The 18715-nt window shown below is 44.6% G+C and overlaps 1 protein-coding gene across 1 annotated transcript in view; it reads right to left on the reverse strand.

Annotated features, from left to right (window-relative positions):
• Positions 1-8857: 8857 nt before the first annotated feature.
• Positions 8858-18715, reverse strand: part of Gpr137b (G protein-coupled receptor 137B) — a 37501-nt gene continuing 27643 nt past the window's right edge. The window contains exons 4-7 of the mRNA XM_004662186.3: positions 15334-15483; positions 14680-14808; positions 13315-13439; positions 8858-10558 (exon numbers count right to left, since the gene is read on the reverse strand). Of these exons, the coding sequence (XP_004662243.2) occupies positions 10450-10558; positions 13315-13439; positions 14680-14808; positions 15334-15483 (513 nt within the window). The 3' untranslated portion in view covers positions 8858-10449. The remainder of the gene's footprint in view (positions 10559-13314; positions 13440-14679; positions 14809-15333; positions 15484-18715) is intronic.

An 18715-nucleotide genomic window follows, 5' to 3' on the forward strand; every position in this document is an offset into this window, starting at 1 on the left:
TGACAAGGGCTTTTATACACATCTGCCCATCTTCACCAGAGCACTGGTGTGTAAGTACAGTTCTCTTCCATAAACACAAAATTGAGACTAGGAGAAGCTCAGTAATTTGCACACAGTCACAAATTCCAGGTGTAGTGCCTGAATTTGAGGCCAGAAAATGATGCTGTATCATGGAGGAACTTAGTCTAAAAATCTAAACGTGTAGACTTAGCATCTTCTGATTTTAATTTGCTTATTTTATTTAACTTTGAACAGTTTCACAGCTTAAAAAACAACTATAACAACATACAGTGGATGTCTTTCTTTTAAGTTGCCCAACTTCGAAGAGTGTACACACCCACACCTTCTAATGTATAACCTTTGCTCTTGGTTTTTTGTATTTCCACCTGTACCTTATAGTATACACAAACGTACACAAATATAGTCTTATTTTTTTCTTTCATGTTTACTCAAAATGGCCTCATACACATACTGTTTGCTTATTTTACATATTTAAGTGGCCTTCACATATCACCAGATTTTTTTTTCACTTTAGTTGGGTGGCTGCTTGGTATGTCTTTATATGGAGGGGCCATTATTTAATCATGGGCATTTAATTTTCTATTTGTTGTATAGCAAATTCCTCCAAATTGAAATATTCCCTCCTGAAGAGGGAAAGGAAGCTCAGGAAATTAAGGAGGTAAACAAGTTTGGAGAGCTAAAACTTAGGTCACAAGACCCTTCCTTCCCCAAACTTATAGAAGCCACAAACAACTACTGGGGGCGAGACTGCAGCCAGCTGAGCTGCCTGCAGGGTGTGCAGCGAGCTTCGGGGGTGCAACTTTTGGGCGCATCACCTGTGTTGGAGTGGGCCTCTTGGTGATGCAGCTGCCTTTGCATCATCATTCCTGTACCATCCCCATGCCTGTGCTCGGTCAGTGACTCCCATAAATCCAGTGGTTCACCAAAACTCATTTTCAGACAATCATGCTTTGGTCTGCCATTTGTGCTCTACTGGGTCAAGACAGATGCGCTCATGTCTCCCCAAGGTTTCACATGACACTATTCATTGTCATTTCACGTGTGTGATAGCATAAATACCCAAAAGTCAAAGACCATGTACTTTTGTAATTTTGGTTTTCCGAGGTAGTATCTTGCTCTAGCCCACGCTGGGCTGGAATCACTATGTAGTCTCAGGCTGGCCTCATGGTGATCCTCCTACCTCTGCCACCCAGGTGCTGGGATTAAAGGCGTGCACCACCACACCTGGCTCATTTGTAGCTTTTAAGAGGTACTGAGTAAGATTCTGTCCAGTATAGGGGGCTGTATCAGTTTATGAAACATCTGAAACTTAATATTCTCACCATCACAGATTATATTCAGATGTTGACCTTGGACTACTCTGATCCATTTAACATATATTTAGTTTAAATTATTATGAATAAAGTTGGCTAACTATTAACATAATAAAGAACCAAATATATGTACTTTGTATTCATATCTATTGCCTACTTTTCTAACACATGGTTATTTATCAGTTTCTTTTTTAAAATATTTGTACATGTGTATGTGTTTGTATGTGTATGTATGGGCATCTTGCCACTGCAAACAAACACCGGACATGTCACTTTTAGCATCTGTCTTTACATGAGTACTGGGACACATATGTCACTTTTTGCATCTGTCTTTACATGGGTACGGGGGAAATAAACATGGACTGACAGGCTTCACAAACAAGTAAGTGCCTTTAACCACTGAGCCATCATACCAATTTGTGTATGTGTGCATTTATGGATATGTGTGCCATAGCACACGTGTGGATGTCAGGAAAACTGAGGTGGGTGTCTGCTCTACCTTTGAGACAGGGTCTCCTGGTGCTGCAAAGGAACTGCCAGACAGCAAACAAGTCAGACTACCTGGCCAGCTAGCTTTAGATTCTCCTGGCTCCACCTCCCATTGTTCAGTGTATAGGAATCACAAATGCATGCACCACTTTGTGTTCAGCTTGTAGTTAAGTGGTTGGAATTGAATCGAGGCCAGCAAGTGGGCTTTGTAAGCAAAAACTTTTAACCACCAAGCCATCTCTCCTGCCCCATCAATTTCTAAGAGCACTTTGTTAAGAATATTAATCCTTCAAGTGTATTGAGTTACCTATTGTTTTTCCAATTTGTTGCCATTTGGTCTTGCTTATGACCTTACCATCCAGTTTTTTGTTTTATTTTTAATGGTACTAGATGTCTCAGTTCTCGGGTGTTTTCTTTCTTTCTTTTTTCAAAAAATTTTTTGTTTATTTTTATTTATTTGAGAGTGACAGAGAGAGAGAACAGGCACGCCAGGGCTTCCAGCCACTGCAAACAAACTCCAGACGCGTGCACCCCCTTGTGCATCTGGCTAACGTGGGTCCTGGGGAATAGAGCCTTGAACTGGGATCCTTAGGCTTCACAGGCAAGTGCTTAACCACTAAGCCATTTCTCCAGCCCTTTTTGTTTGTTTTTGTTTTTTCAAAGTAGGGTCTCACTGTAGCCCAGGCTAGCCTGGAATTCACTCTGTAGCCTCAGGGTGGCCTTGGAACTCAGGGTGATCCTCCTACCTCTGCCTTCCAAGTGTTGAGATTAAAGACATGTGCCACCACGCCCAGTTTGTTGTCGTCTTTTTTGATCATTGAACACTTTTCTCACTCTAAGCAATAGAGCTAACATTTTCTTCTAGAACTTTAATTTTTTATATCTAAATTTGGATCCTTTGGGATGTATCCTAATACAAAAGGTAAGTTAAGGATGCAACCTAATTTTTTAAATTGTGTGTATGAATGTATGTACGTAGAGGACAACAATCTACTTTGTTGGAGGCGGGATCTTGTGTGTTTGGGTGTGTATGCAGGCTCAGTGGGGATTCTTGTCTCCACCACCCATCTTGTAGGTGCACTGGGATTACAGACACTACATGTGTGGCTTGTAGGATCTGGGACTCTGAACTTGGGTTGTTGAAGCCATTCAGCAATACTTTTAGCCACTAAGCCATTTCCTCTGCCCCATCCAGCTTAATGTTTCCCCAGATGATGGCTCAGTTTTTCCAGTACTGTTGCTTTCATAGTTCTTTTCTTCACTAATTTGAGGCTACATTTTAGACAACAGATATCTAAAATCCACATGGTTTAGCTCATTATGTAGGCCTGTTTCTCACCGATCTACTTACATATGTACTAGTACCACAGTATTTTAATGGATTTATTTTCTTAACACCTAGGACCTTGTTCCTTTCATTCTTTTTGCTCATACTCATTTGTTTTATAATTTTCATAGCAGTTTTCATTTATGGTTTCACATGATCTTTAAAAAAATCCTTGAAACATGCTGAAACACCCATTCAGGGAGAGAGAACAAGATTGAGAGAATGGGTGCTCCAGGGCCTCTAGCCATTGCAAAAGAACTCCAGGCACATGTGTCACTTTGTGCATCTGGCTGTACATGGGTACTGGGGAACTGAACCCAGGTTGTTAGGCTTTGCAGGCTAGCACCTTAACCACTGAGCCATCCCTTCAGCCCTTTTTTTAAAAAAGTTTTTATTTATTTGCAAGGACAGAATCATTCAGTTTTAAGGATTACATTTCATTCACTTCATCACATACTGTCATAGCCCAGGCTGCCCTCAAGCTCACTAGCCAGGGACAACCTGGAGCCTCTAATCCTGCTGCCTCCACCTGAGTGCTAGGATTGCAGGTATGTACCACCACTCCTGGTTTATGTGCGATTAAGCCCAGGGCTTCATGCATGATAGGCAAGCACTCCACCAACTGAGCTACATCCCCAGTCAAGGGCTGCTCTTTTTTTTTTTTTTTTAATTATTTATTTATTTATTTGAGAGCGACAGACACAGAGAGAAAGACAGATAGAAGGAGAGAGAGAGAATGGGCGCGCCAGGGCTACCAGAAGGGCTGCTCTTTTAATCTTACATCATTCTAATTTAACTCTTCACAGTAAAGATTCTTTTGGTGTTAACTACTTGAGATTAGACAGCATATAGGCATGGCGCAGTGCCCATGTGGTCAAGATTCATTTTCTAAGCCAGTGTATAAGAATGGTTTGGAGCTTTTATGAAAAAAGTAAAAAATTCTTCCCTGTTTGACCAAAATTTGGATATATGCTAAAGAAGTGGGGGAGCTCTTTTGATAAAAGTGTTAGTGTAAGGCGGGTGTGCTGGCACACGTTTTTAATCCCAGCATTCAGGGATGCAGAGGTAGGAGGATCACCGTGAGTTGGAGGCCACCCCAAGACTGCATAGTGAATTCCAGGTCAGGCTGAGCTAGAGTGAGACCCTAACTTGGAAAACCAGGAAAAAAAAAGTGTTATTGTAAAAGTTAAAAAGAATAAACAAGATCAGACTATTCCTTCACTGTTTTAGGAGCTAGTAATGTAGTAGTGAAGAAAAACTGAATCATCCTGCCACCAGACTTCCATAGCCTAACCAGATTCCATTCTGTTCATGAGAATGCATCTGAAGGGGGAAAAAATGCTCAAGATGTGCCACCTAGAAACAAGTGGTACAAATGCCTTCTATGAAGGTACATCTCAATTGCCTCCTAACAGTGCTAGTAGGTTGACATGGAGAAAGACATCTTTGAAACCTGCTGGTCAGGGTATGGTCAGCCTAGCCACTCTGCCCAGGATGTACCTCTAGCTGGGTTAGTGTCCTGAAACCTTCCAGGTCCTTCCGCTGCAGACCGTAAGCCTGAACTCAGGGCTGAGGAGTTGAGGGGAACCACCCAAAGGATGCTCAGTTACAGATGCAGGTATCCTGGTCAATCAAGAGTCCAAATAGCTAAGTGAATCCCTGTTCCTTACAGCCTTCCAGGCGCACCATGACTGGGGAGGGACTGTTAAGATGTTAAGAGTCATGGGTCATGATCTATGTTACCTTTCTCACTGCTGTGACTCAGTCCCTGACCAAAGCAATTTAAGGGCTTATTTTGACTTACCATTTGAAGTTAGGGTCCAGCTTGGCAGGGAAGGCAGCCAGTCACATTTAGTTTGTCATGAGGAAGCAATGACAACAGCTGCTGCCACTTTTATTCAGTCCAGGATCCCAGCCTATGGCATGATGCCATCCACAGCTAAGGTGAGTTCTCCCACCTCAGTTATACTAATCTAGAAAACTCACATTCCCAGAGATTTGGTTCCATGGTGATTGTAAACCCTAATAAATTGGTGACCAGAGATCATCACATGATCATACAAACAGTGGCATGGGAGGACTTTTGAGGACCATGGGCAAAACAAAACGCACCTCTGAACTCTGGTTCTGGCTAGGCTAAATTTCTGATCTGGATATACAGACTCGGGTTTTGAGTAGTGAGGCAAAGAAGTCATTGGCAAAGTGTTGGCACTAGGGAACAGGGGGCAAGGCCCAGCTGCACTTCAAGGTGTGGAGGCAGGAGCTGTTGAGTGCCTAGACTTGAAAGGACTTGATGACCTGACTTCATAGTGGACATGTGCTGCACCACACAGCAGCCAAGGAACCAGGCCACGGATAGAAGGTACAGATTCAAGCACAGGTGGAGGCATAGGGACATCTGCAGCAGATGCCCTTAGGAGATAGGGTTTTACACGTTACCCTGCTAAGGGCTAAGAGAAGAGTTATATGTGCACTCCCAAGTTTAGAATCCAGACAGGTGACAATTGCCTGGTCCAGCATAGCAGTCCCATTGGTTTTTTTTTTTTTTTTTTTTTTTTTTTTATCTTGCCTGTGTGTGATGCATATGGGCTCACACTTGTGCATGTGTACCTGTGCAGGTACATTCATGTGGAAGCCAGAGATGATGTCAGCTATCCTCAATCGCTGTCCAAGGTTTCTTTGAGACAGGACCTCTCACTGGACCTGGAACTCACCAATTTGGTTAGACTAGCTTGCCAGCAAGCCTTCCCAGCACTGGGATTACAGCACATGCAGGTTTGGGTCTGAACTCTCATATTCATGTTTATGTGGCAAGCATTTTACTAAGCCATCATCCCAGGGGCTCCCCACACCACCCACTTTAAATAGCTGTTTTCTCACTTAACTGGCTTAGTAATTTAGTCTTTGATGAAAATTCTGTGATTTTTTGCCTATTCCCTTACAACAGCCCCATATGGACCCATCAGAAGTCATAAGCAGCTCATGCACACACCTGGAAATGGCTTTTTTGAGACTGGCCAGGCTGGCCTTGAATTGTGTACTCAGGATGATCGTGAACTTCTGATCTTCCTGCCTCCACCTCCTGAGTGCTGAGATTACAGGCGTGTGCTGCCACATCTGGTTTATAGTGCTGGGGATCAAACCCGCTCTACCAACTGAGCTACAGCCTAGTCCCTGGGAATGTTTTCTTTGCAGTTCTCACGTTATTTCTACGCAAACCTATGCTTTTATCAGGCAGCAATCTAAAGTAAAAACAGTTTAAAAAAAAAATAAAGCTTTACTTAGAAATCCTGATAAAATTACAAATACTCAGACCCATTTTAAAATATTTTTTATTTATAGAGAGGATTGGCATACTACACTCCAAAAGCATGCACCACCTTATACATCTGGTTTGTGTGGGTCCTGGGAAATTGAACCTGGGTCCTTTAGCTTTGCAGGCCAGCGCCTTAACTGCTAAGGCATCTCTCCAGCCCCCAGACACTTTTTTTAAATGCAAGTACACCTTTTAAAAGTACCACCAGGGGCTGGGGACATAGTTCACTGGCAAGCATTTGTTTAGCATGCATGAGGCCCTTGGTTTGATCCCCAGCATAATACAACTACAGTGGCCTAGTAATATCCACTAGGTACATGAGATTAGTTTTCTCCCAGTGCTTCTAAAGGCCCCAAGATTGACTAAGGCATATTCCTTTGCTCTTCAGAGTTTAATTGCTGGCTAAACACCACTGTCCTCAAAGAGGAGTTAAATTTTAGTAAACGAGGCACTGCAGAGTTTGGTAATTCAGAAGACAATAGTATCTACACAGCTATTACAAATGTCCCTGATTGAGTCAAAACACAGTTGGCAAAGACGGGATGTAGCTCAGTGGTACAGCACTTGCCTTTGCATGCATAAGACCCTGCGTTCTAGCCCTGCTGCGACAAAAAAGAAAAGAAATAAGGTAGCTAGGCATGGTGGCACATGACTGTATGCCTTTAATACCATCACTCTGGGAGGCCAAGGTAGGATTGCTGTGAGTTTGAGGCCACCCTGAGCCTACATAGTGAATTCCAGGTCAGTCTGGGCTACAGTGAGACCCTACCTTGAAAAACAAGAAAGATGGTGTGGTCGTTTGAATGTAAACGGCCCCATAGCCTCAAGCATTTTTTAAAAATTTGGTATCAGAGGGATGGAGAGAGATAGACAGAATAGGTACTCCAGGGCCTCCAACCACTGCAAATGAACGCTAGATGTATATACCACTTTGTGTATGTGACTTCCAGTAGGTACTGGGGAATTGAACCCAGGTTGTTAGGGTTAACAGGCAAGTACCTTAACTGCTGAGCCATCTCTTTAGCCCATTAAGAATATCTAGTTAAGTTCCCTACTTAATCTCCAGCAGGCAGAGCCCTGCTGGGAGAGGTGTGTAACTGGAGGTGGACCTTGAGTCCAGCCTAGGTGTGTGTTCAGTCAGCTCTGGCTTGCTGATGCTGGCAGTTGACTATCTGCTAGAGATGTGTGAAGTGAGACATCTTCTGTTGCCATGAAGCTTCCCCTGGAATCTGTAAGCCTGAAATAAAGCCTTTCCTCCCATAGCTGCTTATACTGATCAGGTGTCTATCCAGCAATGAGAAGTAACTGCAACAGTTGGCATGACTAGGTGTGACAGGTACATGTATGGTAACTTGTTCCAGCTCAAAGCTGCAATATGCCACATGTTCACTGTAAAAAGTAGTACGTGCCAGTGCCAGGTTCTTGTGTCGATCAGCTGGAGTTCTCAGCTGCAGAGGTGAATACCTCTTCCACTAGTTAGAAACATTCACATACAATCTTTTCATGTTACCTCAGACTGATGGTACCAAATTTTTAATACTGCTTTTCTCCAGGTACTTTTTGTTCTTGAGACGAGGTGTTTTTATGTAGCCCAGACTGGTCTTGAACTAGCAATACTGTTGAGATTTCAGGAATGCCCCATGCACTTTACTCTTCAAATTACCAGGGTTCTACTTTCATGATGTCTTAAACATTAACTAAAAATCATCCCCTTCCTTCTTAGTGTTTAATTTCCCACATAAGCAACAGCTTTTTCAGCAGAGCACCAACGAAACTCGGTCTTCCTTCCCCAGCAGCCTTATAGCACCTCACAGGCATGCATGTGGTGCACTACAGAAGGAGGTGGCAGTCACCCTGTTCATATTCTAGCACAACACTTAAGGGTTGTAGCATTATTCTTAAAAAAGGGGGGGGGGGCAGAATAACCATTTAGAACATTTTTATCTCCCCCCAAAATAAAATAGCAACTTTGTAATAAAAGTCAATTATGGCTTCTATCAATTAAAGCAAAGCATTTCAATTTTTTAGTCAGTAGTAACAGTATTGTAGTGTTCATGTATTACAGGATGAGTATAGCAATCACAGGAGCTTAAATATCTGCCTTTGGCTGCTGTCACAGTCACATCCAAGTTGCTGGGATGCACCTCTAGACCAGGTACAGTTGAGAGGAGGAAGGGATTTATGGAAGCTTACAGATCCAGGTGAAGCTCCAGGTCCACAGAGAGAAGTATCACCACCAGCACATAAGCAAGCACACTCCTGCAACCCCAGGCACAGCTCACGCACTCTGCACACTTTTGCACTTTGGCTGGAATTCAGATCTGTCCCCAAACACACCTTAGGGCCAAACCCTAGGCTCCACCCATAATAACATCAAGTTACAAGCTTGAATAAAACTTCTGAATGTATTGGGGGTCAACCATTCAAACCACCACAACTGCTGAAGGTAGGACCTGGGAGTTGTGGGCACTGGCTGTATCAAGTGAGTCTTGTGGGTGTACTGATGACAATCACTGTAACAGTTTGGTGTAAAAGCTTATAATACATTAGTAGGCAACTTTCCCACTGCAGGTTTTGTTCTGATATAGAATTCTCCCTGGCAAATAACTCTTTTACATGGCAAGTGATCTAGAGTGTTCCCTGCATTGAAAGGTGATTCAGGGTAAGTGTTTTATACAATGAAAAGGCAATCAGAACCCATTTGGAATACCATAAAAATGGGGGAAGTAGACTCGATCCTGGGAAATTAAAGCCCAGAGACTGGCTGTTCCCAAAGACCTGGATAGCAGGAGAGCTAGCTATCTAAAGTAGGCAGAATTCCACCACAGGTGCTCCTCTCTCATCCTTTCCTGGCCCTGAGCAACACAGGGTGGTCCTTTGGGTTTGCTAACTGTCCTTCCACTAGAACCAGATACATATTGTGAAGCAGAGCTGTTGGGCCTCCTGGGGGGAAGTCTTAGAACGGCACTTGGAGGGCCTGGAGCATGTCATTTCCACTCTGGCTGAAACAGGCATAGGGCAGTGCCACCCCTTTCAACGTGTAGCTTCTAATAGGCTGGTCAGAAAGCTATTTAAAAATAACGGAAGTGTTTTATAGAAAAACCAGGATTCCAAAGTGTTTCGGCTCAAAGGCCAGCTCTGTTTATTATTAATGCCCCATAGGGACTTCTTAGTTTCTCATTGACTTAGTGAACACGGGCTGGGTTGGCAAAGGTGCAGTCTTGCCATAGTCCTGAGGTAGTGGACATTCAATTACACTGGGCTGAAAAAAACTATGCAAAATCACTATGAATACAGCAGAGGAGGTTTAATAGTGTAAGTAAGCTACATCTTAGATTATCCACTTGTCATCGGAGTGTGTACATTAGTGCTCTGATGAAGGAAGTATGAGACTTGGCAAAATTTAAGAAAAACTACTAACTACTTACAGACTGATTCTACACTGCTTCCTTTTAGCTCAACACTGGAGTGGTAGTTAATGGAATGTCCATTTCATTTTAGAAGTCGGCTAATGTAGAGCTCAGAATCTGAGTGACCTTCATTGATGTTCAGAGGTAAGAATTTGAGGAATACTTTAGTCTAAAAGCTTTTAAAAAACTATTAGACCATACAGTCTACCTTTTAAAGTGAATTATGCATAAAAGTCTGTGCAAACTACAACATACATTGCAATAACATTCAAGGAAAAACCCTAGTATACTTTAGCATTATTAAGTTATATAAAATACATATTTATAAAAGTACAGATTTTCTTTAAAAAGTTTAAATTATACCCACTGAAATAGCCAGGCTTGCTTATTAGTATTAAAATAAAGGTTTATCTAGCTAAATTATTGCTTGGTCCTACAGAGCCATTAAAAACCTTTAACAAGTAACAATCAAGTCCTATTTTATAAGGAAAAGTGCCCTCAAAATTCAGCTGTCATTGAGTCTCTTTGTGAAGCTTTTCAACAGGATTCTTCCACAAGTGTCAGTTGATGCTGCTACCCACGGCTTGGTTTGTCAGGATCCAAGGTTGAGTCTTGTGGCAAAGTTCCTACTTGTGCCAGGAAGCTGTTAGCTTGTCCCCAATCATAGTAGTCTGGAGCAAAACTTAAAAGGAAAACAAAACAGTTCAGAGGCCTGAAACGTACAGTGTATGTGTGTATGACATATCTCGTTTAGCCACAGACACCCCTGGAGTTCTTTAGGTTAGCCTCTTGAAGCCCATTTCCCCACAAAACAGAGCTATGTATAGTGCTGGCCACCTGCACACAATTTACTGAACTCTTCAGAAGTCTGGTGTGCCTAGAACTTGAATCCAGCCCTATGTATAACATTTGTTAGCAACAAATAATGTCTGAATGCTGAAGTGAAGTACACTCTCTGTGTATCTTTCAAAAAACAACTCATGTCTCAATACGTTTTCCTTATCTGTACAATGGGGTAATATTAGTAACTTCCGTGTTGGTCTGCGGTGAGAGCTGTAACTAGGGATTGTGGGGATGGCCCAGGGTAAGAGTGCTTGCTAAAGCTTGAGGGCCCGAGTTCCAATCCCCAGGACCTTTGTGAATGGCTGGCTGTGGCCACACAGGCCTGTAACCCCACTTCTGTGAACAGAGACTAGAGAATCCCTGGGGCTCTCCTTAGTGAGAGACTGTCTCAAGGAAATATGCAGAGTGATAGAGGAAAGATACTCAACATTCAACTCTGGCCTCTGCATGTCTATGAGTGTGTCTACACATACATGTGCATATTCTACACACACTACTCATGAAAAAGCAAGCAAACAAAATTATATCTAAGTATAGTTAAGCACTCAATATATTGTTTTCACTGTTGTCACTTGCCTAAGTTCACGTAAAGGGGTCCTTTCTTCCACGCCAAGAACAGTCACTTCTGAGAAGTGAGGGTTAGGCTGCCGCTAGGTCAGAGGGGCAAGCACAGCTTGTAGGAAACCCAGGCAGCAAGGTACCTGGATGAGGGAACCATTTTAGGAAGCAGTGGAGCTCAGATTCAGAGGGACCTGACACTGGGAAGTCCTTGTGCTTTAGCTTGCTGCCTACACTTACATCTGCTGGCCCTGGACACTGCGTCCTTCTCTGTCTCTGACCATGATTCTTTTCAGTGTTTTCTCAGTTTCTAAGGACTTCCACTGTTAGTAGTGAAAAGCAAACAGTTTCACTTCTTCATGGATGAAATGATAAAAGAAACTTAGCAATTAACATTTTATCCAAGGACTGTATCAGAAGCAGTCTCTGCTTCTCAGAGCAGGGGAGGGAGGGCTGAGGGCAGAGCAGCAGAGAGAGCACTAAGTTGGCCCCTCTGCCCCGCTAACCTCCAGTCCAGTGAAAGAGGCCTCAATAGTCACTGGGCAGGGAGCATGGTGGAAGCTTCTATAGGCTGAGGACAGAGGAAGGGGGCGGGAATGGGACAACACGAGGCCTGCAAAGTCATTAGTATGCAGGTGCTTCCCTTCCTCCTCTTCCTAAGTGCTGTCCTCACTGGAAATGAGAAGACGGTGGCCAAGTGCATCTCATTCACTGTCACGTACACCACGCATGCCACTGTGAACACTATCATACTTAACTGCCTGGGCCAAACCTGTAAGTGCATTTTCAAGCAAGGAGATACTTCCTCTGGACCCTGGCATACGAGTACAGCATAAGGGAGACTGAATCAGGACAGGTCCATGCACATGGCTTACACAGCAGCATGACCCAGAAGCCTGACCCCAACCAAGTTAGCCTGCCTTCATCTGAACTATGAGGACCAGCAGGACTATGAGAACTTCACAGGACTGTAAAGAATATGAATGAGGTGACACTTCTGAGTAACTTGGAGCAGTGTCTAGTAAATCAAATTTCATTTTAATGCAGGGTCCTTCTTGCATATATTAGAGTTCTAGTGGATACCATTCAGTATGTTCCCTGGCTTTGGGTATGATCTGAGAAGTCCTCCTACATCCCCAAGATCACATTCTACTGAGTGATTCCACAGTCAAATGCTATCTTCTTGAAGACTCAAAGCATACAACATTGCCTATTATAGGCTCTGAGAAGTCCTACAATTAGAAATAGTTTTCTTAAATATATTTTTATTCATTTATTTGAGAGGAAGAAAGAAGGAGAGGGAGAGAGAATGGGTACACCAGGGCCTCCAGCCACTGCAAACGAACTCCAGATGCATGTGCCCTCTTGTGCATCTGGCTTATGTGGGTCCTACAGTCAAACCAGGATCCTCTGGCTTTGCAGGCAAGTGCCTTAACAGCTAAGCAATCTCTCCAGCTCCCCCTTTCCCATTTTTTTTTCAAGGTAGGGTCTCAGTCTAGTCCAGACTGACCTGGAATTCCCTATGTAGTCTCAGGCTGGCCTTGAACTCACAGTGATCCATCCTCCTACCTTGGCCTCCCAAGTGCTGGGATTAAAGATGTGAGCCACCACACCCAGCAGAGAGAGAGAATGGATGTGCCAGAGTTTCCAGCCGCTGTAAACGAACCCCAGTCACATGCACCACCTTGCGTGTCTGGCTTTATGAGGGTACCAGGGTATCAAACTCAGGTTGCTAGGCTTTCCAGCAAGTACCTTAACCACTAAACCATCTCTCCAGTCCCTGATTTTCTTTTTAAATCAGCATTTGTATGGTACAGCTACAGAAGAAATGGTCTTCCATGGAACACTGTTTAGGAAACATCATTGTCTATAGAGAGGCTAGAGGGAAAGGCTTTTAATAATCCTGTCAGTTCTTCCAAGTGAAATGGTCTGCCGGCCAACCACTGTGCAGGCCTAGCCACATGATCCTATGCCAGAGCTGTCACTTTGAGCCATTCCCTCCTGGCAAGGCCTCTCGCAGTCAGAGTGGGTTCTTACCTTCCCTGCAGTCCCTGAGGAGCAATGTTCCAGGCAAGGTCATCATCACTGTCATATCTCCGGGGGTTATCAAAAAAATACGATCTGGGACTGAATCCATGGCTGGGGACCATCCCAGGATTTGTCTGGAAGGACAGAGTATCATCAGTATACTTCAGACACAGTGCCTGTGGCTGTGGGACAAAGAAGAAGATCTTTCTACACAGGTAACTCTTATGGGGGGGGGGTCTTCCTTTCAGCACAAATACTCAGTGCTGTTGCTTTTATCAACACAAATTCTTGGTCTACAATGATGAATCATAAGGTCTCATTGAAAATGCCCATTCTAACCAGGCGCAGTGGCTCCCATCTATAATCCCAGCACTCAGAAGGCAGACACAGAAGATCTGCCTAGAGTTCAATGCCAGCCTAGGCTATATGGGAAGACCTGTCTCAAAACAAAAATCCCAAATTAGTCAAACTAAAGCAGATAATCCAATGTGGGTAGACATCTGTATAGTCACTTGGGGGTTCATGGCAAAATTCTTATCCATCTCTATATCCTGCTTTTATCCTTTCATCCTGTTTTTCCACAAACTGAATTCTCAAAACATTTCAACTGCACAGTGCTGGACCCTATCCTGGGCACAGCCCAAGCCACTGCCAGTGCTCTGTCCAAATGGCCCATGGCCCACACTGTGCTGCGTGACTATTCCACCCTAGTCTCTCTTTCTGATGCCTGGCTCAGTAGTGACTTCCCAGAGATGAGTAAGAAACCATTATCTGGTGTGGAGTACGAGCTGTGCGTTACTTGTGGTCTCACTGCTATCACTAGCCAATATCCACTCACTGCCCTTATGAGTGTACAGATGAGGGATTCAAAACTACACCACCAGCTTATATGGCTGCAGCCAGGCTCCCAGGAGACTGCTCTGCCAGGTGTTACAGCTTCTCCTCTGGCCCCACAAAGACATGAACGGAACACTGCTTAAGCGGAAATGTAGTCAAACTAGGTGAGCAGCTTTAGCACTGGTCGCAGTAATGCTCTCACTTCCCTGCCCTCCCATTCCCTAGTCACCCTCTGTCACCCTGGGGTGAAGTGGGTCTGTCTCTTACTGAAACAACAGCTTACATGTTTGGAGGACAGCAAGTACTGTGTTGCCTTTCCCAGACCATGAGATACACTTTTTACCTCATTTGTGAAATCTAAACCAATAACCCCACATTTCCTTTAAGAGAGAATTAAAGGCAAAGAAAATCTTAATGAAAGAGTCACAGGATTTGTTCTCTCACAGTGAGATGAAAGAAGCTCTCTCCTCTATTGAGAAGCTAGGAGAAATGCTACTTGCAGGTTTTGTATGAACATAAGATGGTTCCTTTACTTACAAGGTCCTTTGCAGTATTCCTAACTCGGAAGAAGTAAACGACCAAGGTGGTAGGTAAAAGTTCCCACACAAAAAGCACCACTCCAAACACCACATAGCCAGCGTCACCCAGCTGATTCTTCAAATCTGCCTGCTCAAGAAGAGAAACGGGGTCACCAGACCAACGGTGTGGAAAATACATTTGCGTTCTTTCTTTCTGAAGTGAATGGAACTTTTGTCAAGGGTTTTTCAAATGCTGTATGCATGCTCCATTACAGTCTCATAGGTCACAGTTTTAGATGTGTTCTTAAACCTGGATACAACTTATCTTTGCAAATTTTATCCTTTAATAACATCATATTACATTTAGAAGGACACATTTTTCACAAACGAGTACTTCTTGGCAAGAACCCTGTGAAGCAGAAAGGGGATGTGAAGTGTGGATGTGTGTGCACACATATCTAGCCTCGTTTGCCTGGGAGACACATGAATGGGGGGCAAGGCAGATGCCATGGTCTTATGTGGCAGGTGAGAATGAAAATGCCACACAGCAATGTGCCTCTCTAGGTATATACTCCCAGCCCCACACACTATTCAGTAGCAGAAACAAGACACATGGGCCACCACAAAGCAAATGACCCCTATGTAGGTGGCATTTCATGGGGACCCCACTCACCTGGTCTGATACATTGTACCAATCATAATCAAAGGAGTGGACGGTCTTGAGCTGAGAAAATGACAAGGTGAACAGGTTGTAGCAGGCCCGAGAGGTGTACAGCAGGATCACGGTGACACCAATGGCAGTCACTTGACACACAGAGGAGCCCTGGAAGAGAGCCAGAAGGGGTGGTCTGCAGCAGGTCCCACACCAGTGTCTCTTCCATCTCTCTTCCCTGCTGTCACATGCAGGCACTGTAGGTCACTAGCTGTCAGAGCCCGCCAGGCCTCAAACCCCACCCTGAGCCTTGTGGCATCTTCCTCACATTTGGGACTGGGTCTGGCGATAGCTGTGACAGGGCTGACTATGGGCCTTTTGCCCAAGGCCTTGGCTGAAGGGAGTATCAGAGGGCTTGTTGAATCTCCTAAGTCCCATGCTTAGCAACAAGATCCTCTTGGCTGGCAGGCATAGCTGGTGAGCCCAAGCCATATGTCAGGGGGCACACATACAGTCTTGGAGGGACGGGCTAGGTGAGAACACACTGCAAAGAGGGCACAAAGCATGAGCTCTTCCTCAAAGTCCAGTGCTGAGCCCCTGATGAAGCTCTGGTTGGAGTCACATGGGCTCTGTGACTGGTTTCACTTTATGATGCTATCAATTTCTAAAGTCACTTAAAGGACAACTAGCAAGAATAGATGGTAGTGGGCTGGAAAGATGACTTAGTAGTTAAGGCACTTGCATGTGAAGCCTAAGAAACCAGGTTCAATTCCCCAGAACCCATGTGTGATGGTTAAGGTGTTGTCAACTTGATCTGTTTAGTAATCCACAGAAATCCCTTTTGGGTGGGTCTCAGAGGTTGCTTCCAGGAAGGATAAACTAAGGAGGAAGTCCTTCCCCCAGAGTGAGCCCTTTCCCCAGAATGGGAGGCCCTGCTCAGAGGGGGACTTCATATAAGGAAGCTCTGGGTGAAAAAAGCCCCTTCCTTCTTCCCACTTGGCTGCCGGAGCTGCTTGCTGCCTTCCAGCGTGGATTGAAGACCAGCACGGACTGAAGATCAGCATCAACTGAAGACCCACGTGGATCGAAACCCAGCAGCTCAGGAAGCCTCTGGGCTTCCCCGCACCATCTGCAGTGGCGGGTTGGGACTGCTGAGGCATCTGGCCACATGGACTGAGCAGCTACCAGGTTCCGTGATTCTTGGGCCTGCAACTGCTATTGGATTACTGTAAGCTAATCCAATAAATTATCCTTTTTGTATAATTCATTCTAGCAGTTCTGTTCCTCTAGAAAACCATGGCTAATACACCATGTAAGCTAGATGCAAATAGTGGCAGATATGTGGAGTTCACTTTCAGTGGCTGGAGGCCCTGACACACCTATTTTCCACCTCCCCATAAATAAATAAAAGTAAATTTAAAAATAGATGGTAGTTAACAGTACCAAACACAGAAAACTAGAGCTGATTGTGTGTGTGTGTGTGTGTGTGTGTGTGTGTGTGCATGTGCGTACACACACACACATGTGCAAGCACCAAAGAACAATCTCAGGTGCCATTCCTCATGTTTGAGGAATAACAGAAAGTTAAGGCAAAATCAAGCATAAAATTAATCTGAGTTTATAGATGATTGTCCTGCTAAATGTAGAATTTGTGAGAGTTCTGCTGAAACCCAGGATGTCCAGTGAGGGCTTCATACTACTACTTTTAACGACACAGATGAGACCAACACCCTAAAATCTTTACCAAAGCCACAGAGGGCCAAAAGAGCCCAAAGGAGGAAGGGGGACAGCTGAGCAGCCACAGGTTCTCATTCAGATGCAGACACTGGATAAATCCCCTGGCCATTTCCCCAGTGAAAGACCAGTTCCAGAGAGATGAAGTGCCAGGGATGGAGACGGGGGGGGGGGGGGGGGGGGTTGGGGGGGGGTTGGGGGGGTGCTTGGGGCTGGTTCTGCTGGCCAGTGGGAGCCCAGCACTGCTCCCCAGCTCCACAATGAACCTGGCTTCTGAGCTAGTGTTCATATTTGTCGGAGATTTAGAACCCGGCTGGACAGAAGCATTTTGGCAGCACAGGGTAGCTCCATATCTTTCTTTGCAACTCTGGATAGAGAAAGAGAACATGGAGTCCGGGAGGTGAGGGTGGGCGGTGGGAAAGAGAAGAGGGAAAAGTTTCCCTCCAGCTCTTCTCAGGCTCCGTCCTGGAGCCAGGAACACGGATGCTCTCCTAACTCCGAGAACAGTTCTTACCTCTAAGGTGAGGCTGCTGAAGAGAACAGGCTGAATAGAGCCAACATGGCTTCAATATAGGTGGTGGAGACCCTGACTTTTGACCACCCACATCAACCTTGGCTCTGCACCTTCTTGGCTGGCAGGCATAGCTGGTGAGCCCAAGCCAGGGCCTACCTCAGGGGGCACAAATACAGTCTGGGACAAGCTCTTCGACCTCCCTGTGCCTCCGTCTCCTTATCTGTGAAGTGGGGATTATAACACTACCTGTTCCCATCAAGATGGAAGGATGACATCAGTTCCCACATAGAAGACATTCATCCGGTTAAACCTGGTGGTACAGACCTGTTAACCCAGCTACTGAGAGGCTGAGGCAAGAGGACTGCAAGTTCAAGGCCTGCTTGGACAACTTAGTAAGATCCTAACCCCAATTTTTTTTTTTTTATAAATTGTCACATTTAAGTTGAGTCAACAGATATTTCTTTCTGTTTTTAAATATTTTTTGTTCATTTTTTATTTATTTAATTGAGAGAAACAGACACAGAGAGAAAGACAGATAGAGGGAGAGAGAGAATGGGTGTGCCAGGGCTTCCAGCCACTGCAAACAAACTCCAGACACGTGCGCCCCCTTGTGCATCTGGCTAATGTGGGACCTGGGGAACTGAGCCTTGAACCGGGGTCCTTAGGCTTCACAGGCGAGCACTTAACCGCTAAGCCATCTCTCCAGCCCCCAAATTTTTTTTAAAGGTGTGGGAATGTAACATGGTGGTAGAGTACTTGCCTAAGTATACAATGTGCCCTTGGATTTGATTCTGGTACCTCAAAAAAAAAGTGCTTATCAAGGGGCCAGGGCACATTAAATACTAAATATGTTTGCTGGTAGAGTTGTTAGTACAAGCAGTCCTACTAGATCTTTAAAATACAGGTTCAGAAAGGTTTGGTAGCTCAGGCCTGTAATCCCAGCGACTCAGAAGCCTGGGGTGGGAAAAACATGAATTAGAGGCTAGCTTGGACTAGAGAGAGTGAGTTCAAAGTTAGCTAGAATATTAACAAGACTGTGTCTCAAAATATCAACTTTTAAGAGCTGAGGGCTGCCACTTAGTGGTAGAACAGTTGTCTAGCATGTGCCCTGGGTTTGATCCTCGGCACCACAAGAAAATTAAAACACAAATGGAT

Source organism: Jaculus jaculus, chromosome 6, assembly GCF_020740685.1.
Source record: "Jaculus jaculus isolate mJacJac1 chromosome 6, mJacJac1.mat.Y.cur, whole genome shotgun sequence".
NCBI lineage: Eukaryota > Metazoa > Chordata > Mammalia > Rodentia > Dipodidae > Jaculus > Jaculus jaculus.